This window comes from Anastrepha ludens, chromosome 4 (genome assembly GCF_028408465.1).
Source record: "Anastrepha ludens isolate Willacy chromosome 4, idAnaLude1.1, whole genome shotgun sequence".
Classification (NCBI taxonomy): Eukaryota; Metazoa; Arthropoda; class Insecta; order Diptera; family Tephritidae; genus Anastrepha; species Anastrepha ludens.
Window position 1 is genome coordinate 4,792,948 of NC_071500.1, and position 25,722 is coordinate 4,818,669.

General features: G+C 38.4%; 1 protein-coding gene across 9 annotated transcripts in view; it reads left to right on the forward strand.

Annotated features, from left to right (window-relative positions):
• The window catches only part of LOC128862087 (FH1/FH2 domain-containing protein 3), a 228,145-nt gene that overhangs the window by 136,165 nt on the left and 66,258 nt on the right, over positions 1-25,722 (forward strand). For 3 of the 9 annotated variants that reach the window (XM_054100510.1, XM_054100509.1, XM_054100508.1), the window contains exon 1: positions 1,403-2,144. The exons of the other annotated variants lie outside the window; for them this stretch is intronic. In XM_054100510.1, coding sequence (XP_053956485.1) covers positions 1,956-2,144 — 189 coding nt within the window. In that variant the 5' untranslated portion in view covers positions 1,403-1,955. Of the gene's footprint in view, positions 1-1,402; positions 2,145-25,722 lie in introns of those variants that run through there. 9 annotated transcript variants of the gene reach the window in all.

Consider the following 25,722-nt stretch of genomic DNA (forward strand, 5'->3'; position numbering starts at 1 on the left):
CAATAATTGTTTTTGGTTTTTGTGTTTCAAATAAATAGAAGAGCCAAAATGGACAACACCGTCTAGATCCAATTTTTCGGACGGGTCAACTTCAGCGCCATTTTTTAAATTATTAATTTAAAAAAAAATTCATTTTTGTATGTAATAAGTTATATCTTTTTTCTCTCTCGCGGAACGAAAATGCCCAAAACGTTGCGTGGCCTTGAAATTTTACTCTCCATTCTCGCTCGTCCATCGACGCCTAAGAAGTTTCACTTCAAAAATTCTTATTAAGAAGTCCTCTAAATATAAATCTAATTTATTTAAATAAGTATAGATAGTTTGCTAAGTAGTTAGTAATGCAAGAGTAATATTGACTTGGGAGTCAAAACTCCAAACTTACGTAGGCAAAGCGTGGTAAGCAAGTAAGACTTGGGTTTGTTCAAATTTTTTTTAGTCAGAAAGTCGAATTGATTTGGATAATTTGAGCGGCTCCGATTAGAGGCCAGCTGCCACACCACCCCTTCCTCCGCCTCTACGTGTTCCACCGTACCGTAAAATCTTTTTTGAAGTTAAGGTCGGGGATTGTGAAGTCTGATTTGTTTTTGAACAGGAGGATCTTGCTGTGCTCGTGCGATCTTGTTGCCCAGCTTCCTATGTATCTGAATCTCACCGCGCTGCATGTAGTGCTATTTTTACTTTACATAGTTTTTTGAAGTGCAAAATGTTCTCCGATATATATTTTTTTGAGAATGCAAACCCTGGTTGGTTGGTTGGTTTAAGTGGTGATTCGTCCAGAATCCAACTAGCGCTTCCGCACCATTTTGTTGCCACATCCTCGCTGCCAACTTGTTTACCAGGAACCTTATCAGGTTGTTGACATCTAAGCCAGACAGTTGTTTGGCCAGGGTTAATATTCTGTCCTTCCATAAGGCAGGGCAAAATCCAAACTTGTTATGAAATAGGCTGATATCTTTCGACAAATTAAATTAAACAATTAATTTTAAATGTATTTGTCCAAATACTTACAAGAAAAGTGTAAATAAAAATGTTAACTTCGTTTGTGGAAAAAGTTTATGAATTGGGGTGAAACTTATCCCAGTGTGTCGTTTATGTAAAAAAAGGTTGAATGCAACTTTTTGTAAGAAAAACTAAAAACTCTAATGTCACAAGTGTGCAGACCTTCAAAAATTGAATAATTTCCTTGTTTTTTTTTTGGTTTGTTAAATAACAAAATATCTTCTATGTCACAAAGTCAAACGAGCGGCGAGCAGCAGCGAAAATACCGAAAATCTTTAAAATTAACGCCACCGCAGTGAAAAGCTGGACTCAAATCTCTACGTTGTGCAAAACTCTCAGCTGCAAACTCAGCTGCAATGTCTGTAAATGTTAAAAAACAATTTGTCTGCCCTTTCATTTTTAGATCTTTTGCTAACAAAAGTCCACTGTTGATGACAACAAAAAGCTACGAATAAACACAAAGTGCCTCAATGAAAGTGATTTGCTAAATTAACTCACTTTACAAAGGAAAAGTGAAATACACCTAAGCGTACATGCGTGTGTGTGTGTGTGCACGTATGTACTTACACATGTGCATATGTACGTAAGAGACAAAGGTTTACATAAATAAACGAAAAAAGTGATGAGCTGCGTAAATTATGAGCTAAAAGCAAAACGACCAAGTTAGCCAAGTTAGTCACAGTTTAACATGTTATTTAACGGTTCACAAGTGGCGGAAAGCGAAAACTCTCACACACTTGTCGACATACCAACGCAGTAGTGAATTAGTGTGCTTGTGTTTGTGCGTGCGTGCGTGTGTGTTCGTGCATATGTAAAGTGCATGAGATAATAGCAATAAAAGTGGAATAATAAAAGCAACGAAACAACGAAAAGTAAAACGCGAAATCAGAGGCAAATAATCGCAGGGTTGGAGTATTTGCGAGCAATCGCTCCATACGGCAACAACAACAAACAAAATGATAGTGAAAATGGATCCAGATGAATTGATTACACTGCGGGTGCAGTATTTGGTCGACACTGATCCGCTCAATTGCACATCCATGTATCCGATACCGACGCGTGCTCCGACCTATGGTTTTGCCGCCACAATGCCACTGGCCACGCAATTGGGCACCATTCTCCGTCTGCTGAGCGCACCACATCGGGTGAGATAACTAACTAAATTGTCATTAATTTTAATGAGCCAACAGCTCTTAATAACACTGTTATCTAATGTGCGGTGCTTAAACGTGCATACGTACGCATTAGGGATGTGCTTAATTTTATGGAAATTTTTCTATTTGAGCTTTTTTGTTGAAGGTGAAATACTCATTTATTATAGATATTTTTTAGGAATTTTTTTTACGAAAATAAAATGAGACTGTTTTGATTTTATAATAGGACTATGAATAAGTTCGTTTCGGTTTTACAACAGATGGCGTAACTTGATTATTATTCCATCGATCCACATTTCCAAACATTCATTGGAGAGCTACTGTCGTAAGGCACAAACGTCAGTATAAGTTTTTTATTTGAAGCGTAAACAACAATATTTTTACCACACTTGAAAATGTCGAATTTCGTGCCAAATAATGTGTTTTTGCGGGGAATTCTTCTTCATTATTTTAATATGAAGAAAAAAGCAGCCGAAAGTCATCGTATCTTGGTGGAAGGTTATGGTGAGCATGCTCTATCTGAGCGAACGTGCCAGAAGTGGTTTGCACGCTTTAAAAGTGGTGATTTTGGCTTGGAAGACGAAGAACGCGAGGGTGCGCCGCCAAAGTTCATGGATACCGAATTGGAGGAATTGCTCGATCAAGATCCGGCTCAAACGCAAGAAGAGGTTGCAAAAACTTTGGGAGTTGATCAATCAACCATTTCCAAACGTTTAAAAGCCATGGGAATGATCCGAAAGGTAGGCCATTGGGTGCCGTATGAATTGAAGCCAAGAGACGTTGAACGCCGTTTTATGGCATGCGAACAACTGCTTCAACGGCACAAAAGAAAGGGTTTTTTGCATCGAATTGTGACTGGCGATGAAAAGTGGGTCCATTACGACAATCCAAAACGTCGGGCAACGTATGGATACCCTGGCCATGCTTCAACATCGACGTCGGCGCAGAATATTCATGGCCTGAAGGTTATGCTGTGTATCTGGTGGGACCAGCTGGGTGTTGTGTATTATGAGCTACTGAAACCGAATGAAACGATTACGGGGGATGTCTACCGACGACAATTGATGCGTTTGAGCCGAGCACTGCGAGAAAAACGGCCGCAATACGCCGATAGACACGACAAAGTTATTTTGCAACATGACAATGCTCGGCCACATGTTGCACAAGTGGTCAAAACATACTTAGAAACGCTCAAATGGGATGTCCTACCCCACCCGCTGTATAGTCCAGACCTTGCGCCATCCGATTACTATCTCTTCCGATCGATGCAACATGGCCTGGCTGACCAGCACTTCCGTAATTACGATGAAGTCAAAAAATGGATCGATTCGTGGATTGCGGCAAAACCGACCGAATTTTTCACAAAGGGAATCCGTGAATTGCCAGAAAGATGGGAAAAAGTAGTAGTAAGCGATGGACAATATTTTGAATATTAAATTTGTAACCATTTTACGTCAATAAAGTTTCAAATTTCGAAAAAAACCGCACGAACTTATTCATAGTCCTATTAGTATGTAATTATTAGCATCCAATAGTATACAAAAACATTTTGTTTTTGTTTTTGACATATTTTTTGTAGTAGTGTGGACCAAAGTAAGCGTCTTAAAAGAAGATAGGTGGCTTCTCAATAGGATTTTAGCTCTTCAGGACATCTGAAACGAAAAAGTGAGACTGATTATTATTCTGCAGGCTTGTCCTTCTGGCAGGTGCCGCAATGGGAAATTTTTTTTGAAAAATAACAAAGTGGCGGACTTTTGAAAAAAAGGCATGTTTTTCGGGTGGAAACCAGACTGTAGTATGGAAAGTTAAGGCTGAAAAGAAACGAAAGTAGCACCTCCTAGAACTACTGATGTGTGGAATAACTGATGAAAATTCCAGATCAATCGGTTAAATAGAATTTGCTGTAGGTCGTTGACAGACCAGAAAAACGTTGTTTTGAGAAAAACACATTTAAACTTTTCGCAGTGACATCTACAGTTACCGTGCGTCTAACAAAACGCAGCTACGACGTGCTCTTCAATATGCGCTATAACTTTACTGATAAATATGGAAAAAATATATATATATTTGTTTCAATTTTTAACTGAAGTGTATATTCATATGAAAGGAAAGCTCAAGTCGAAATCAGTGGCCCTCTTAAGGTGTAAAAGCTTGCAGATCTCATAATATTTTATTTTTCTGTACTGTCTAATGCTTTGAGCTAAGAAATTTTATAAGTTATAATTTATAATGAAACCTAGCCAGAACTGAAGATATCTGAAAGCTACAATTTTCCACCAGTGACTACAGGTGAAAGAGCTTCAAACTATTTGATAACTAAATAAAATATCTCAATCCGGCAATCAGATGGATGATCTCTTAAACAGCACCGGTCGAGATATATATTTGAATAAGGTTGACATCTACTTCCAATAAAACCTTGGTTGTTTAATTTTTTATTTAAAACCTTAAAATATACTATTACGATATTCGCACGAGTGCATTAGTACCAAATGCCAAAAAATTGAGAAAAGCTTGACTCGTAAAGAGATAAACTCAGCTTCCCCGTACAGCGACACAAATTCCAAGTAACGACGATCCTTAGAATTCAAGGCCATGCTTGAGCAGTTTGTGGGAGTGGTCTGGAGCAAAGGGATTCAACTGTGTACGTTTGTCGTAAAAACGATTCATGATGGCTTGCCGAACTCTACTGAATAGCAATTCCACACATTTTGCTAAAGAAACACCCGATACATATTATGCGCACATAATAGCAACTAAGTTCTCGTTTTTTTGATGAAAATACAACTTTATTCTAAAAAAAATTGTTACATTGAATTGCCCATCATTGAAAGTATTGCTGGCTACTACTTTTTCCCCATCTTTCTGGTAGATCTCATTTACCGTCGCGGTAAAACTGTTCATCTTTTGAGGCTATCCACGGATCAAGCTATTTTTGGTGTCTTCATATGAATGGAACTGCTGATCAACTAGACCATGTGCCATCGATCGGAACAGGTGATAATCGGACGTTAGCGCAATATCTGGAGAATATGGCGGGTGAGGTAGGATTTCATATTTCAGTGTTTTCAGGTAGGTTTTAATGGGTTTGGCTACGTGAAGCCGAGCGTTGTCATGCTGTAGAATCACTTTTTCATGCCTCTCCGCGTATTGCGGCCGCTTCTCGCGCAGTTCTCGTCTCAATCGCATCAATTAAAGTCGATACCGATCCCCAGTGATGGTTTCGCTTGGTTTCAACAGTTCATAATAAATTACACCAACTTGGTCACACCAAATACATAGCACAACCTTCGCAGCGTGAATGTTCGGCCGAGGTGACGACGTAGAAGCATGACCGGGCAGTCACCATGACTTTCTTTTCTTTGGACTGCTTAACGAATTCATTTTTCATCACCCGTCACGATGCGATGAAGAAAACCCTTAGTTTTTTGCCACTGGAGCAGTTGTTCACAGGCGAAAAAACGACGTTCAACATCGCTTGGTTTTAACTCATAAGGAACCCAAGTGCCCTGTTTCTGAATCATTCCCAAAGCATGCAATCGCTTGGTAATGGATTGGCGGATCCTCATTGAGCAATGCCTCCAATTCAGCGTCTTTCGTCTTCTCTCACGCGGGCGGTCGTGAACATTAAAATCACCGTCTTTGAAGCGATGGAACCAATCTCGGCACGTTGTTTCACTTAAAGCAGCATCTCCATAAACCTTTTGTAGCTCTCAATGCGCTTCAGCCGCCGTTTCTTTCGAATGGAAGAGGAAAATCTACACTTCCCGCAAATGACGATTATTCGGCACAAAATCAGACATTTTCACAAAACGAAAAGTATTTGATACCAAAACAAAATCACTCATGGGTCGAATCAGTTTGTTTACTATATGTCTAAGCTTGGTTTATGACGTTTAGGTTATGTTAGAATCGACTAGCACACACTGCTGGCGGCATCTATTGACAAAGAGCGGGAACTTAGTTGCGCACCTAATAATGTTACTTTTTAATCTGTTTAATACTTTTGTGAATAAACATTTTTAGTAAAAATTAATGGCAACCCTATTAAAAATAATCTTCGTTTTAAGTTGTACAAAATAAATCTCGTTTGATACCCATGGTATGATATTTTATTTTTTTTAAGTGTGGAAAATCCAACAGCTTGTAATACAGAAAATAAAGAATTGCTTCTGTTGTGTATCATTTTCAAAATTAGCGTTTGAATTACCAGCTCGATCAAAAAGTTCTCAGAATATATTCGGAAAATTCCAAATATAAATTTATTCCTCAAAAGTGATATTATCGCCTTCAAAGTACTCTCCATCAGCTGCAACGCACTTTTGTCAGCGTTTGATCCAGCTCTCCAAACATTTCTGGAACTCTATTTGCCGTATAGCCGTATAACTATCAGAACCGTCTTCGATCTTTCCATTACTTCCTTTTGGCTAAACGCATTCAAAGTAGTAGTTCTTCCACTCCATTACACATAAATTCCATGGCTTTTAATTTGAATTTATATATATCATAGAAAATTACATTACCACATACAAAGTGTAGAAAACAGTCAGCTCAAAAAAAAAGCATATATATTGTATATAAAAAAATCCGACTTTTACTTTATTATACTAAAATTTAGTAAACTCTAAAATTGAAAACAATTTTCTATTTCCCGGTTGAACTCAAATTACGGCTCCATTTTCTAATAAAACAGAGCACCAAAGTTGAGGAAAAGTAAATCAAATAAAATTCGAAATTCATAAGGGCACCCCTATTACACAGTTGTACGTAGATAATTATAAACATATATACACCGAAATATAAGTTTGTATATACATATATGTATAAGTATGTCTACTCTTATCTAACGCCCTATCTAAGAATCTAGCCAGTTTATCCAGTGTTACAGCCCAAATATATTCGTCCTCTTATCTCTATTTGATTGAGTAATTCTTGGTATTTATTTGATGGCCGGTCATTAGACTTCTAGTCGCTTGAATATTGTAGTTTCATTATCATCATTGCCAACTAAACTTCTGGTATATGGAATTATAATAATATATATTAAAACAACAAAAGTACGTACATAGCATTCGACACACTTGCATGTCTATTGGTATTTATTTATTTGTCGAGCGTTAGTCATAAAAATTCCTGACTAACTGCCACTACAGCTGTCGCATTGTATTAAAATATATTAGTCGGCATATTATTCAAATACTTTCACGTACGCATACTTATGCAAATTTCTCTTACCTATCCCTGCAGTCAAACCAATTACTTCTGAACCAACTTAGAACCAGTTTGTTTTGCAACTGCATTTCTCAATGCTAGCAACTGGATCAAAGGAATACGCGATGCAAATTTCGTTACTTCATTTGCTTAGTGTTGATAAACCACATCAATTTTTTTGTTTAATTTTTATTCCTTCGCTTGAGTGAAGTTGAAAGATTTGAGTGCAAAAGGAAGAAATTTCTTTTGGATGCGTTGAAGTCAATTTATGTTGCACTGATGATATGGCCTCCAAACAGGGACGGCATACTCCAGCTTAGATCGAACGAGCGAAGTAAATAATGACTTTAAAGTGTATGGATCCATAAAATCGGAAGCAAAACGCCGAATGAAGAAAAGTCTAGAATATGATTTTTTTCCTTGTTCACTCCTCTCGGGAGCACAGGGCCTCGACAAGACTCTTCCATCGTGCTGTTGTTTTTGCACCGCCCCATGAGATGTCGGCATCTGCTAGTTCGCGCAGCATCAACCTTCTCCAAGTTGTTTTTGGTTGACCGCGACCTCTGCTCCCTGGAGGGTGTCTAGTCAAGTGCCATCCTCGTGATGCTATCTGGTGGTTTTCTCAGTGTGTGACCCATCGCCACTTTCTGCGTTTGATTTGCCTAAGAATATGATTTTACGATGACAAAATTCGGATGACTTAAAAACTTTAGAAACTGAAAAGAAAATGTGGAATCGAAGACTACTCCCAAAATAGTAATTTTGTAGAAGTATTTAGACGCGAGTTCTCCATAAAATATTAAGTAGATTCCTAGCACACCATGCCACGACTTTCTTGAGGTGTAATTGAAGATTTTATTAAGCAGACTGGCTTAGGTTAGGTTAGCCAGGTTGCTTATCTAAGACAATACACTCGGTGGCTGGAAAGCGTATTGTGATACCAGCATTTAACTTCCTCTAACTAAGTTGCTTAAACCACTTTGGCCTCCTTTTTCGAAGGTAACTAGTCCCTCCAGTGAGTTATTTTGCAAATTCCCCTGGTCTTCAAGATATTTGAAGTTCAAGACTTTGAAGTGCAGGGGATTCACTCAGGAAGTGTTGTACCGACTCAATTTCGTCTTCTTCTCCACAACTCCTGCCGAAGTCATTGTGAGGTCCATCGTTCCTACTGGCTAGGGTGCCAATAGTGCAGTGCTTCGTTATAATACCTGTCAGGAAGTTCATCTGTTGAATCCAACAGACATTTTGTCCTTTTAAGATTCAGGTTTCAACAGAGCGCTTTGGATACCCAGCAGTTAGTAGTCAGAGGACCACCTTCTATTGTTTTTCGCGATTATTTATGCTCAAGTCAGTCGCAGTGCATGGATCGTTTAGACGAATGTTTTTGTCCTCTACCATTCAATGAAATCAAGCTCAGGGCGTTTCCCTCCACTACAGAGCGGCCAGGGACTCAGTCCTCCATTGGACAGCTTGGGGTCTGGCCTTTTTTCGTCCTATTCGTGGATCCTTTTTAAAAGGTTATATCCATGAATCGATAGAAAATAAAATTTTAGGAAGCTACCTGGAAGCTCAAATTGTTAGCTATAATAGAAATATGTTAAACTCACGTCTGAAGTCGAAAAAGTCTGGCCCGGGTGTCCACGGAAAGTTAGTATCAGCATATTTGTTTTGCAGACACCACTAATGTGTGATTTTGCAACTGGTACAATTCTAGTCACTCTTCAACTAGTATAACTTCTACCATCAAATACCAGTTTATGGACTGAGTAGATTGGCTTCTCTCTACAGGGATATTACTCTATTACTAATACCTACACTACTACAAGTAAATAATCGTGAATATTTGAGCCGTAGTATTAACTTAGATTGTTTTAACTGCTTGGCAATAAATATTTACATATATGGATTATAATGAAATGTGTGAGAGTAAAGTGCAATTCCAACAATGTTTCTGGGCTCCAACTCAATTGAAAGTTACAGTTTGCGCATATCAAAGTAGACACAGCCTGTAACTCAATAACTCAAACTGTTTAAGTTAAAATTTTAATTTAATTTAATTAATTGACAAATTGATGTTTAAAGGACTGCTGAGTCAAGAGACACTTTAAAGTTAGGAACAAAGTGTACTTTATTGATAAGATGAGAAAACAGCCTTGAAACTAATAAAGCCAATGTCCTTTCTAGCCACATTTTCTGCTATCAATTTTGGATAAATTTCACTTGCCGTAATTCTTCTTTTGAATTAAAGCAGCTAATTTAAGCAAAACTAAAGAAGCAACAAAGCGGTTCGTATACATTAGTAATTCAAATTTATAAAAATAATCATAATAATATAGAATAATTAATTTCGGAAATAATCACGAGGAACAAAATCAAAAATACGAAACTCGTAAAATAACAAAAAAAAAAAAAAAAAAAAAAAAAAGAATAATAAACAAAAATACATACATACATGCATATGTATGTGGGTAGGAAAACTAAAGAACAAGTTTTCTAATAGCAAATTATGACATCAGCTTGTTGGACGTCGATCAAAGCACGCCTGGCGCTTGCTGAAATGGATTGTTCCAGCTACCTGAAATGTATTTATGTACTTACTTATATTTGTGCGTGTGTTGGCGCTATCACAAAGCGCTTTTAATTTGCCATTTGATTGCGTGCTGTTACAGCTGCCTTTTTACTGTTAAAGCAATCGATGAGTGTCGAAAATCAGCTTTTTCACTTCGATTCTGTGCAAGTCTGGCGATTATACAGGCAAACATACGCACGTACATATGGATATCAGTAGAAGGCTTAAAAATTCATATACACACACATATGCATACACTTACATACATAATATCTGTATAAACCGATTACCATTGACGTTCATCGGTTAACCAAACAAAAAGCGATTTAATCATTTCTAAGTTAATTTCGAATAATTTTTCAATTGCTTCCCACCTCAAATTACACGCGTCGCTGGTTTTTGGTCCACATTGGGGTACAAAGAAAATTCCAGCAGCAGCAGCTGCACTAAAATAGGTTTCATAATAAAACCCGTAGAGATTTTCAAAAAACCAAAAAAATTTTTGCTTTGCTTATTTTCATAGCAAATTTTCCCGGAGATGATTAATAAGTTACGCCTTTGAAGGTGAAAATGATTTTGTGCACGCATGTTTATTAAATCGAGCGAAAATTTCTGATATTTCTGCCGATTTATAAACCTGTTGAGCGCAAATGGGCGCAAAATGTGAAAAATATTATTATTTTGAGCTGATCCCATGCATAGGACGTCAGCGTTTCGATTAGTATTGTTGTATATTTCAAGAATTTTCTTGAATGAATTTCGCTCAACTTTTCTATAGAATAAACCTCAAATTAAGATGCCTGTACGTACTCATAATTTATTTAAAATAAATAAATAACGAAAACTACTAAAACTCCAAATTTACTGCCCTAATATTTATAGAGCATTTGAGCTTTGATTTGTTTTCATTTTGCTAATTACATATTTTGTTATTCCCACTTCCTTCTTTGCTGTCCGCGCCTTTTACTTTTTTACGCAATTCTCGGCAGTGCTTGTCCAAGAATTCGCCCCGCAGGGAAATTCAGAGCTAGTGAAATACATCTCAACACATGCCAACGAGTGTGCGATTGACTGCTAGAGCGGGGCTGATATCTCGGACGGTGTTTCAAATGAGTTACGCACTCCGAAACTGCATAGCTGATACAGATGCTTAACTTGAAGTCGTAGATGCTTCGCGTACATAAGGTAGCGAGGCAGCGGGTTGACGGGTGGTGATCAGCTGACGCATTTTCTTCAGAAAATTCGGTCGGTTAAACACAATTGGGGCGGGGATGGAAGACACTATCGCGACGGGCCGGTTTTCAGCTGACATTTTGTGGCTACAATAAAATGAATCTGTTGAAGTATTTTCGTTTGTTATATTTGTGAAGTAGCTCATCATTATAAAAAAAACCAACTGACTTCTAAATTAGTGATATTTTACGGGGTTTCTTGTCCAATTCGAATAAATATTATTTGCTTGCTGCTGCCTGTACACCAACAAATTGTCATCAAGTGATCACAAAAACAACCCTGAGTCTTCACCAGCCGAAGAAAATAGGAATAAATCTATGTCTTGCCGCCATAAAAATAACCGACAGTAAACAATCCGTCGCCGCCGCAATTTCATGCAATTCATGCAATTTCATGCTATCATATTAAATGGGTCCAATTTTTGAGTGAGAGTACCCGTCAATACCTTACCCGCCGTCCGCTGCAATTCTAAATATTTAAGGTGTAATATTTAATTTTAACCTCCGCTTTTCATATTTCGCTTCGCATAGTAGTACATTTCTCACCACACCTGCCTGTAACTTGCAATGTGGTCAGAAGCCCGAGATTTTGGCCAAAAAGGCAATTCAATTTTTTTTATTATGTGCTTCGTATTGTATGATTCTATACACTTTTGTACAAAAATTACAAATAAAAAATAAAATAGCTTTGAATAATATTCGGCCGCCGTAGCCGAATGGGTTGGTGCGAGATTACCATTCGGAATTCACAGAAAACGTCGGTTCGAATCTCGCTGAAAACACCAAAATTAAGGAAAACAAGTTTTCTAATAGCGGTCGCCCCTCGGCAGGCGATGTCAAACCTCCGAGTGTATTTCTGCCATGAAAAAGCTCCTCATAAAAATATCTGCCGTTCGGAGCCGGCTTGAAACTGTAGGTCCCTCCATTTGTGGAACAACATCAAGACGCACACCACAAATAGGAGGAGGAGCTCGGCCAAACAGCAAAAAAAAGGTGTACGCGCCAATTATATATATATATTATATAAATAATATTCATTGAAAACAGTGCTGGGATTTCTTTAATAAATATTATACATAATTTCGAATTTTCTAGCGTTTTTTGGTTATCCAACTGTTTTTTTTTTATTGATAATATTTAATGTTAGAATGAAGGTTGTTTGTTCGTTTGCATATAAGAAATAAATATTTTAATCATTAGTTATCATTTGCTTATGAATATGGACTAAGTTACACTTAATAAAGGGAGAATTTTTAGATATAATTTCAAAGAAGACTTTGATCAAATCAAACCTTTTCCTACCTTCCACTATCAAATTGAATACACCAAATTACTCCTCAAAGTGTGTACTTTAACTATGATAGCCGCTTTTTTGTGAATTTTAATTTTAACCGCAAAAAATGGTTTTGTGGTCGAAAACCAATTCTTCTAATATATTAACCGTCGAGTGAGCGTCACCTCGGGATGAGAGATAAAAAGCTTAATGCTTGCGTTCTAAAATTCTTGTCTCAAAAGTATCATAAAATCTCTGGTCCGCATTGTCAGATATTAAAGGTTCAGATTTTTGCTTATGAGATTTTTGATATTTTTATCCAGTATAAAAAATGTAGAGCATTAAATTCTCTACTAATTTCATGTTAAATATTTTTCGATGTGATTAACTGTCTCGGAGATAGAGCGGTGCACTATCTGCGCTCCCCAGCTCAACTGTTGCTTTGTGCAATGCAGGTATTCCCTATGCTATGTGTGGCTGATTCTCTGCAACACTTTTTTATTTCAAATTGCTTAGCTACAACACATTGCTTGTGGAAAGCTTATTTACATACATATATCGTTTTCGAAATAATTAGAAAGATATAAAAAAGTGAATAGCTTATTTAATATTTTCCTTTGTGTTTCGAAAATGTAATTAAAAAATGAGAGATTTTTGACTCACTCTTAAAGTCGTCCGATATAGATTTTGCTCTTAGAAATGCTACATAAAAGTCTAAGCGAAGTTGATACAGAGACGCTAAACCGGCTCAAACTCTCGTTGCCTACACTCAAAGTAAAGGGAAAAAATAAATTTAATGCTGCCAGAAGAAAAATGAACAGATTTTTTCAAAAAAAAAAAAAAAAAAAAAAATTGAAAATTGCGAATACGAATTAAGAAAAAATCTTCAATATCAAGTCTCACGCCAATCTTAAAGATTTTTAAAATATTGTCTGCCATATTGGGTTCTCCATTTTCAGTTAAGCTAACAAAGAGCCTGCGCTCTGAAATAAGGTATGCACGATTCGGAATTCTAAGATTTAGTGCTCGGCGATACTAATCTAGTGTAATATATTTTTAAAGGTAAAAGGGTTTTTGGGTATATATGGAAATGTTAGAAATTTGTTGAGAAATTAGCGCTGGGTTTTTAATGTTACGAAATTCGGTAATATGATGCCTTCGCGGGATATGCATTAGCAGGCAGGGAGTCAGAAATGCTTTCGACAAGTAATTTATAGAATTCGGAAGGTTCAAAAATTACCAGCAAATCTTATGCGAGTAATTTGAACTTCCTATTTAGTCGTTTGTATGAAAAAGTGAGGTAAATCGAACTGGTTTCAAATTCTAAATTCCAATTTCAAATTATTAAAAGCACACCCGACATTCAACTACAAGTAAATTTCTCTCCAAGATAGTTGTTGCTTTTCAAATTATCAATTTGCACATATGCGCCTCAGCTGTTTGGGCACCGTTTTGCCATTAACTGTGTCAAAAGCTGTAGCGGGTCGGCGGTCGGGCGGTCAATCGCCCAAACCTACTTTTCCGCACCACGGCTGGTGTGAATGAACGCGCAAATTTTGTTTGCTATTCAATACAAATAAAAATATAAATTCGCATTAGCAAGAACCATAAGTCGCTGCCAAATATGATTTGACGAATTGTCGTGGCGCTGAAAGGCACAGAAAAGATAACACAAATAGCAAACAACTGCGTCCATTTCGTGTGCTGCTGACTTAATGCCCCCAGCACCGTCGGACAAGCGCTGCCTGCTCGCGTAATTTGCATATGAAAGAAATTTGACGACTTAGCGGCTCGAGCGCCACATTGAAATACAAAACTCGCAAGGCGACTTAGAACTAATTGTGAGCGCTTTTTTATAAGAATAAGAATTACAATAATAAAGCAATACGTCCGGATATTTACATTTTATATTAGAAGTGTACACACACACACACACACACATGCAAATCTACATATGAACAGGCATGCGAGTGCTCATAATTTCGTTAGACGTTCGTTAAAAACTGCGCAGCACGCCGCGCACGCTTGCTGCGATCTGACCGAAATTGATTTCATGCCAAATGCCGCAACACCGCGCTCCGCCAATCCGTTGCCATAGGCTGACTTTGAAAATCGATAGAAAACGTCCATGAAGCAGCTCGGCTCACCGTAACTCTATGCCTGGCCAAAAGCGTACACGGACGTGCCTGCCGCTGCGGTGTGAGCGATTATTTGGCGGTACGCACGCACAAATCTATATGAGACGATATTTTGTCTGCTTTGTATACATGTGTGTATGTGTAAATTTATATATCTATGTATGAATACACACGAATGTCAGAATAATAGAAATTTGAAATTTTCACCACTTTTGACTTATTTTCTTTTTTTTTATGTTCATTAATTTTTTATAAAAATGTAGTTCATTTATTTTATTTTTATCTTTCTTTTTATTTTTGATAAATGTGTTTGTGTCTGTAGGACTACAATAAATATCGTACAAATCAAGATTTATAAAAATTCTTCGAATTTTCATTAAAATTTCAAACTTTTTAATCAGATTTAAAAAAAACTGAGCTCATATAGTCCTGGGGTCATATTGACCTCATAATTTCATGCCGACTGATTTTAATACTGAAGGCAGACGCCATCCAATAGATGACGAAACCAACCGTCAGCTGGTCCAGTAGCGGTGGGCATAAGCGGGGGATGCTACGAAACGTGTTGAAAAAACATTTTTAACAACTCATTTAATACCGGCTAAATTTTTTTTGTATTGTTGACATTTAGTAGAATAAAAAAAAAACTGCGTCGCAGAGGGGGGAAAATACGTCAGCTGAACAGGCGAACTTGTAAAATAAATTAAAAAGTAAAACTACTTAATGCCGATTGAATTTTTTTTACATAATTTTGGACACATATGAAATAATAATAATGATTGTCAGCTGCGTTTATAGCGGTGGCAAGATCGTCAGCCGAAGCATTGAAAATTTCTTGCTTCGGCTGACGGTCTTCCACGCAGCTGACTATTTTTTTTTTATTCTACTAAATGACAACAATACACAAAAAAAATTTCAGCCGGTACTAAATGAGTTGGTAGAAATTTTTTTTCGACACGTTTCGTACCCGCCCACATTCACACCCATCGCGAGTGCGCCAGCTGACGTTCACTTTCGTTATTCATGAAAGCTATATTAAGTCACAAGCATAGTCAAGAATTTAACGGTATAACAACGCAGTCCAAAATCGGCCCCTGGCTTCCGGACTAATAGTTTTATAGCGCATTAAATTTTAGTACAATAAAGTGGAAGTTGGAAGTGACTCAAAATTCTTTCTGATTTTAGATAACTTTTTTCCCTGACGATACTACGCATTTTCTTCATATAACCATAATCCCCGACATTTTGCCTACATTTTTACAATAATTTCATTAAAATTCAACAAAAAAGGCCGAAAGAGAAGTAGTCAAAATATCGCGTTTTTATTACTTTGGCCGTGGCTGTATGTATGTATATATTTTGAAGAGTTGGGGTCGGTCAATCTCGTGTTCACATCTGCCGCTGAATTGCTTTTATTTCATTATTTTATTATTCTATTTTAATCGGGGAATTATGCTCGCGCATTAGTTAAAAACAAGAACAATAAAATATCATAAACTGCTCATTGACTTGCAGATTATTTCACAATTCCAGTTGTGAGGTTTTTCGTAGGAACTAATCGTTTCACAAGCGCTCGACTTTCGAATAATCAGAATAACCTTGAAATTCTAGCGCCGCATTAAATTTTAATACCTTCCAACAAGCGCATCCAACTTATAGCAAAAACTGCCCTTACTTCTTGTGGCTACAACTCTTTTTTGCATGACACAATTTATACTTTTCCATTAACACACACATATGTACATGCAGAATGCTTCTAAGTGTGTGTGTGTATAGCAGAGAAGAAAGATGTATTATTGTTGCTTCAGAGTTTGTTTATTTATCCCAAATATGAATAACGAATGGCTGCTTCGCTCGAGGAAAGGTAGTGCAAATTTATTCTGGCTTTTGGCAGTCAATTTTTGCGTTATCTGCCGTTTGTGATTTTTATGATAATGCGCAAAGTAAAGCTATTAAAACTGTACAGCATCTCATGTCTGTATATATTTTTATTATTCTTTTACCTTTTCTGATGCTTTTTTGATGATGTGCCAAACGTATTAACTGAGCTATTCTTTTTCGATAAATTACTGTTACACATTTTGAACTTTTGTTAGATCCAATAATGGAAGGGAATATTATTATGACTTGCTATTTTTGGATTTGCTTCTCTATTCACGCGAATTATGAAAAAACGTTGGCTATGGATTTCGGAGTGATGACCCAATTGTACTTATCAGCATGTTGTCTGCGTGTATGTATAGCATTTATCTGGATCATATAAAATGGAAATTTCGAGTTTGTTATTTTTAGCTTCGTATGTATAGGTTTTTGCTTCATGTGGCTATTGACACTTGGCCGATATACAAGGCTTCACTCTCTGGCTCTAGCGAAGAAGCGAGGATATTTATTTTTTTTTTTGTGGGTGAAGTAGGGTTCAAAATGCTTTCGCACTTACAGTGACCGCCGTCTACCGCGTCGTGTGGTGTGGCCACTACAACAATCCATTCTCCTCTTCAAAGGAGACTCTCTTCCCGGAACTAATTTTTGCATTACTTCGAGTGGGCCCACAACGATGTCCATAAAATAGACCCGTTCTATTCACCCACGTCTGGGTCCACCGTGCTTGTACCTCGCTTCATGCTATGGACTCGCTTTCATATATCCCTGTCTGTGAGGTTTCGCTTTGTTGTAGTGCGTTCCAGTTATCCTCGCATTCAAGCATCTTGCCGATCACATTGATCGCCAATCTACTCCCTCAGAGCATCTCTTTCCAAGAGCCATCTGTCGCAATTAAAGAACGTGTGTTAAGCGTCATCGTGCGGTGATTCGCAGTATATGCATCTGGGGTCACTTACCTTAGCCTCGCGGTATACGCATTTTCTGTATTTTACATTCTTTGAGAGTGATAAAATGAAGTTGGTTGTTTTTGTGTTGCGAGTTCGTAGCATTATTCTGTGGGATGACGGGACTTCCCATATAGACTGTGCCTCCAGAGTTAGTTCCTCGTCTAGTTCTGTCTTCAAAACTGCGAGTGAGGGATACATCTCAGGTAAGCGGGTGCCTGCCTTTGCAAGCTCGTCAACTCTCTCATATCTCCCTAATCCCTTGTGCTATGGTACCCAGTAAATAGTGGCCTGTCTATTGTGGCAGAGGCAGAGCTCTACAGTGTTGTGCGCAGTGTTGCCTTAATAGCAGCTTGACCACCGATGTCGAGGGGAGTATATTCCAACGCTAATTCAGCTGCTTTGGCTACAGCATAGATCTCAGCTATGCTACAGTGAATAAGAAGCCTGAAAGACCTTGGTGATCAAACTGCGAGCAGGAGACAGCGCTCCTACTCCTTCTCCATTCTTAATCTATCTGTGGAGAAATTGTATGCGTGGTGATCGGATTCTAAGCCATTCTGCCAGTCATTTTGTTCTTTTACAAGACCAGGCCCCTTGCCAGGTTACTTGTGGAATAACGTAGTCTGACCTTCCGTTTATGTGCTGTGTTGTGTTACTGTGAGCAAAAATCCGTTGTGAAAATTGTCCAGTCATCCTCAGTCTTAGTGCAGATCTTTTGGCTGAATTTGATTTGAGTTTGGCTAATTTGATTCGATGCTAGTTGGGAAGTCTTTCTATTGCCGCTGTTGGAGTTGGGCTCATAGCGTACGTCATTTTATCAGGCGTCGTCCACCATACTAGAGATCTAATGACTGTCATGTAGGTATATCCAAAGTGTGAGTTGAGGACATACGCCTCAAGTCTTAACAAACATTTTCATGCATGCATATAAGGCATTATAATCATTCCTGGCTCTTTCTTCCACATTAAATCTCCATGACAGCGATGTAAAATGTACAGAGTGCGGCTCTCGAAACGTAACCAATTAAAAATACCATAAATTTAATTTGGAAAATTTCTTTTATTTAATACAAGTAAAACAGGTGTGAAAATAATACAAAATTAATAATCAATTTACTTTTGTTCGATATGACCACCTTTTGCCTTGACTATGGCTTCGAAGTGGTCCAGGAACGAATCGCAAGCTGCTCTGAATCTCTTAGTTCGGACCTTGCTCTCCAAAATGGCCCAAAGAGAACAATGCATCGGATTCGCGTCTGGTGTGGACGTTATGAAGTTCGGAACGTTGTTTTTTAGCCCTTCTTGGTTCACTCGAGCTTTGTGAGACGGTGCCGAGTCCTGTTGAAACGTCCATGGTCTGCCACCGAAATCTGCTCACGGCTTCAAAGCAACCTCCAGAATACTTTCCCGACAACATTTCGCATTTATCTTGACGCCAGGCTCGATCAAAACGATTGGAGAGCGCCCATCTGCGGTTACAAGGTCTCAAACCATTACCTGTGGCGGGTGCTCAATCCAGGTGGCCAATCGATGACTCAAATTCTCTTATGAATGGTCGGTCAAATAAACCCTATCGATTTGGAAGTTAACGAATTGCTCAATTTGTAAAATTTTCTCGTCAAAAACACAATGTTCGGAAAGTGACCGCTTTCGGCCAAGCGAAGAAACTTCTTCACTCTCTCAAGTCTGACTTGTTGCTTGCGGTGGATGCTATGGTTAGATATTTTCAGTTCTTTCACCATTTGATTGGCACTTCGTCGGGGATTTCATTATCATTGTAACGAGTAATGGTGCGATAAACAAAAATTGTATTTACTTTCAGGTGCTCGAGCTCACGAACAATAGCTAATTGTTACTATTACGTTTGAAGTCCATTATTGATTTTTTTTCGCGTTCACTCTCGGCGAAATGCTTCCGCACGTTTCTAAACAATACTCTGGACTGTCATTTAGTGTGCCGGACCCTGTATATATATGAATGTGTGTAGCGTTTGTTTTTGCGTTTTACAAGTATGCGCTATTTTTTGATATTATTGATTTCTCCCAGCAGACACAAGAAGAAATTCTCCAACGCTTGATTAACCCTCAGGTAAGGCTGAATTCCAGCATTCCTTATCGTTTGATATTAACCATTTTCTCAGACTTTATTCCTCAAGTTAAAGTTCATACAAAGAAGGTTGTTCGGCTTTAACATACAGTATATAAGTAGCGGCCGAATGGGTTGGTGCATACCTCCATTCGGAATTCAGAGAGAACGTAGGTTCGAATCTCGGTCAAACGCCAAAATGAAGAAAAAGTTATTTCTAATAGGGGTCCCCTCGACATGCAATAGCAATGCTCCGAGTGTATTTTTGCCATGAGAAAGCTCCTCAAAACAAACATCAAGACACATGCCTCAAATAGGAGCAGGAGCTCTGCCAAACACCCAGAAAGGGTATACGCGCCAAGTACATACATACGTAAGTGTGTATGAGTAAAAATGCGAGTGCCTATGTGCTTCTTTCTCGGTTATACAAGAAATTTTTGTTTTGTTTTTTGTCAAGTAATCAGGTGATATTGACCCATGAAGCTCATTCATGCGGAGCGTCGCTTTCATAAAACGAAGGTTGTCTGCCAGGTTAAGCTCCATGAGATCGACATCCATGGAAAGGTTCTGCTGAAGAAAATGTAATCGAACGTTTTCTAAGCACATTTCACATAGATTCGAGTTTCTTTACTCAATTCCGTTGTCGTACTGGCTCATGACTACAGTAATCCTCACATCTTAGAGCAGCAAAAGTCTAGTTGTGCCTCTGTGTTGGGCGTCAGTGAGCCATTAAGATTGGTGTTGAGGGAATGCCAGTAGTCAGATGGTTTCTTCCACAAAAGTCACCTGATTACAGCCTGGAAACGATGTTCGGTAATCTTTGGGGGTACCCACACAGCCAATCAGGCCTTTATAGCAGTTTAGTGGTTCACTTTCCACTGGGTATTTTTATAGCAGCTCCGTAGCAGCTGAATATACTCGTACTTGATTCTTGCATATCTGTTGAAGACTTATAATGGAAGGGACTATGGATTAATAAAAATATAATTCTTAATACGTCACGTATTATAATTCCTTCTGCAGTGGCGAAAATAATCTGTAGAAAATATATCATTGACGTTCTTTCAAATAAATGCATTCCTGTTGGTATATTACATTTCCTGTTAATTTGCATAAAAGAGACCGAACAAAGGCAAAGTCTGAAAAAAATATATATATGTATGTGTGTGTATGTGCATACATGGAAAGTAATAAGCCTCGAATAAAGCCAACATTTTGCCAACACAGCGACAAATTCAATATCCCATTTGCTTGTTTGCTGTCATTTCCTGGTGGCAGCAGATGCAGCAATAGCAACAGCTACAACAAAGCACCAGCAAAATAACCAATTTGTATTTGAGTTGACTCCCATAACTCTTCAATGCAAATGCGCTCACTATTAAGCGGCTGACTGTTAGAATTTATAGCCGGCTCACAAGATTTACGTATCCTTAGCGCAGCAATGTGCAATTGATGAAGGATTGGAGAAAAATTTCCAACGCTATTGCACATCTCTTTCATTGCACGGGCATGTGTGTGTGTGCATGTCTTTTTTTTCGTCGTAGTGGAGTATTGCGTGAAAACCTGCTGTGCCATTAGTTAGAGAGGTGTGTTCCGGATAGCGGATAGCGGATGGCAGCTGGAGGATGGCAGATGTCAGTTAATGGCAGTTGGTGCAGTGCGAATTAGTTAGCACAGCAGTAAAAGTTGACTCAAATGGTAATTGCTGCCCTCGGGCCACAACAATAACAACAAATAAGCATAAAGAAAACATTTTTAAGTAATCGTTTAGAACCTTTGCACTACAAGTACATTAGGGGTGTCCCTATTCACAAGGATATACCAATCCAGGGCTTGCTAAATGAAGTAGTTTAGAATTTGTACTTTTACTTTGACAGATCGAATTGAATCATACACTGCTTAGCAGAAGCGAATTTAATTCAGACTAATACGTTAGGCAACGGCAAGCCACCGCGTGTATTTCTACTATGGAAAAGCTCCTCATAACCTCCACGCCACCTCTCCCCAACAGTGAAGACACTTGAGGCCCTCTTGCTCCCATTCTTCGCGAAACACCTGACTCCAGCTACACAACAGCATGACCTCCGAGAAGTGCACAATACCACTAGTGCACTCACTGTCCTAGTAGCGTTGGACCTGCCGAAGGCTTTCGATACAGCCAGTCATTCCACGCTACTAGTTGATATCCAACAATCGACCCTCCTGCCTAGACTGAAGGGGTGGTCCGCGAACTACTTATGTTGTTGGCAATCGTCGGTCATCTTTCGGTCACAGCTCAAAACCGAGGAGGATAAAGCAAGGTGTGCCTTTCATCCTCACTATTTAATTTATACATCTCGAATCTCTACCAACCACCACGGAGCTTTATTGGTATCCTATGCGATTGTTCAATAATGCATCCGTCAATGACACTGGGATTTGTGTTCCAAAGGGAACATTTATGTCGCCAGCCTTTCTCGCTTTCTCAAAGTGAGGAGTCTTTCGCTTTCCCTCATTTAACCCACGGCGAAACTTTTTATCACCTGAATGAAGGAAGTCCAACTGCAGTTAAAGATAAAAGTCAACGATACACCAATACTGACTGTAAATAACCTCAAAATCGTGAAACCGCAAAAAGTTCCTCAGATACTCAGAAGCATCACCTCTGCAGGCACTTGTTAAATGCTGAGCCACCTCCCAGGCGATACAGAGGAGCAAATATTCAAAGCTGCAAAATTGGATAACCCTAAAGTGCATGGAAACGTTGAGCTCTGTTGAACCTGTACGCGTATTTGGACAGAGAAAACTCAATTTCGCTGAATATTCTAATAGATGTTTTTACACGATACGAAACCATATAAAAGTCAAAGTAAACTGACCATTCTTAAGGCCTTTTGGGTGCGACTGTTGCTAAGGCAAATATGCTGGAATTGCTCTTTTTCTGGCAAGACTGAGTTCGAAGCTTGTAGTACTATTGTGTAATACATCACTTTTGTATGTAAATACTAAAAAAAGGTTTACCTTAAATGTGAAAAAATAATAAATTTTAAACTATCTACACATTCCGCCCCTAAATGGTGGTTCGAACGACTTAAGCGGGCCCTATTGTTGAACTGTTGAACCAGCAAAGACACACCTACAACTCTCAGTTTCTTTGTGTGGATGCCTACTACTGCAGTTAAAGAAACTGGGCAGCTGGGCAGCCGGGCAGCCGGGCAATTATGACTGCAGTCTCTGAGGCAGAGTCATCGCATTTGGTGCCCTTATGGCTCCACCAGGACTGTGAACACTATCGAAACGATTCATCGCTTTTGCCTCGATGCATCTAAACTGCTTTTCTATATTCATACGAGTACAATCGTTGCTGCTGCATTGTTTTGTTGTTGCTTGTATTTATACAAGCGGCATTTGTATGCTGGTAAGGCACATCCGTGTTAACGTTTTCGTTTACAATTGTTTTGCATTGTCTGCCAATGAACTTATTTTCCAATGTGCCTATGGTGGAGCTGGTAATAAAATGAACCTATGTACATACATAAGTATGTATGTTTGTATCTGTAACGCGGTTCCTTCCAATGGTTCTAGCTTCTTTGTCGCCGTCGTCACCAACGCGCTTTGTTTGCACTTCATCTCACTGCAGTTTCCTTTGTAAAGCAACTCAGCTCGGCTCAGTTCAGCCCAGCTCAACTCTGTTCTACTAAATTCAGCTGTAGTCGTATGTGTCGACTAGCCCACTGCCAGTTGGCTTTGTTGCTCGAATTTTATGCCAACAGTTGTTGTTCCTCTTCTTCCAAAGTTCCCAGCAACGTTTTGTTAGCGTTTTGCTCAACACAATGGGAGTTTTCACATTTTATTTTCATTTTCTTTTAAGCTCGATTTTACATGGGCGTACAACTGCAATTATGCATAGTTGAAAGCAAGCAAACAAATTAACAAATAAACAAACAAGCAGAGCGTCCAAATGATCTCATCCAAACAAATCCGATACGAGCCTGGGTCGGTCATGGTGTTGAAGACTTTCAACTTCAATTGCCAAGTCAGCGTAGATTACAGACTATTAAATAAATTTTATGACATTTCATACGAAATGCGGCATTTGTTTGTAGGTGCATCTGCATTTATATAATTATATATATATATACATAATTTAATTAGTGCAAATTTTTTGTGGAAATACGAAATTACTTTGAAGCAGCGCTTAAACGATTCCGAGAGTAATTAGCGCAGTGCTACTGATGCTGCGAAGGCTTCATGAAAAATTGAGAATCGTCGTATCAAATTGAACGAAATCTTATCTTTATGACCAGCATTCGCAGTAAAAATGTTAAAATTGTGTTGTATATAAGTATAGTAAATATCGATAACTTGTAATGGAGTCTTTCAACTTGCGACATTCTGCTTGGTAATGATAAAAAGGCAAACCTATGTAAAGGTCACACCGGTCCTTCAAAATCCACACTATTTTATAATTATCAATATCATTTCATTTAAATAACTTTTACAAATTCCTCCTTTGAAACTTTGCTTTGGTATTCAGGGTCCGACACTCGAAGTATAAGCAACTTCAGATCGCTCGCGCAGCTCATGCACGGGCATCAGTTATCTGTTAGTTTGCTAAATTTTGCCAAGAATAAACACAAAAAAAAATCAGTAGTGGATTTCAAATGTAATAGTAACAATTAGCTATTGTTCGTGGGCTCGAGCACCTCAAAGTAAATAAATTTTGTTGTTTATCGCACCATTACTCGTTACAATGATACTGAAATCCCCGACGAAGTGCCAATCAAATGGCGAAAGAACTGAAAATATCTAACCGTAGCATCCATCACATAGTGAAAAATTATCTCAAATCCAAGCCTTACAAGATCCAAAAGGCGGATGATCTCACACCAAAGCAGCAACAAGTCAGACTTGAGAGAGCGAAGGAGTTGCTTCGCTTGACCGAAAGCGGTCACTTTCCGAACATTGTGTTTTTTGACGAGAAAATTTTTCAATTTGAGCAATTCGAAAATTTCCCAAACGATAGTGTTTATTATTATTATTTTTATTACTGATCATTCAAACGAGAAGTGAGTCATCGATTGGCCACCAGGACGCAGCACCCGCCACAGTAACCGCAGATGGGCGCCCTTTAATCGTTTCCATCGAGCCTGACGTCAAGGTAAATGGGAAATATTGTCGGGAAAGTATTCTGGAGGTTGCTTTAAAGCCGTGGGCAGACAAACATTTCTGTGGCAGACCATGGATGTTTCAACAGGACTCGGCACCGTCTCACCAAGCTCGAGTGAACCAAGAAGGGCTAAAAAACAACGTTCCGAACTTCATAACGTCCACACCAGACGCGAATCCGATGCATTATTCTCTTTGGACCATTTTGGATAGCAAGGTCCGAACTAAAAGATTCCCCAGTCTCGAGGCGCTGAAAAAAGCCATTGTCTGCGAGTGGGCCAAAATACCTGTAAGTCACAGTTGGGCAGCTTGCGATTCGTTTCTGGACCGTTTCAAGGCCATAGTCAAGGCAAAAGGTGGTCATATCTAACAAAAGTAAATTGATTCTTAATTTTGTATTATTTTCACACATTTTTAACTTTGAATTGAATAAAAGAAATTTTCCAAACTAAATTTATGGCCTTTTTAATTGGTTACACTTCGAAAGCCGGACCCGATTCATATAAAGGATGGTTAAGTTTTAAGGGCCGGTGTTGATTTTAAATAAAATATAATTTTTTTAGGAACTTATTATCATTTCCCTTTATTATGATAATATTGGTATGGCTCAATAACGTATGGAAGAAAATATCGGCCAAATGGCCGCCGCGGCCTCTGCGGCACACCTCCATCCGATAGTCCAAATTTTCGATGACGCTGAGGCATAATTGAGGTTCTATGCCGTTAATGTGCCCAATTATCTCATCCTTTAGCTCTTGAATTGTTGCTGGCTTATCGACGTACACCTTTTCTTTCAAATAACCCCAAAGAAAGAAGTCCAACGGTGCCGTTGCCGTTGAGGTGTGGTTCACATTCAACATCGGCCTTTGAAATTTAACCACCCTTTATATTTTTATTCATTTACCTAACCCACCATACGTAACGCTACTTTTTACTACCATTATCCGTCACGTGGGGTCCTTTATGAATCTATAATTATGATATTTAAGATTTTATTATTAACTTTTTACATATATTTTAAATAAAAAACACATTCAGTTACTTAACGAAACACATTTACATTTACATTTACACAAGTTTTCAAA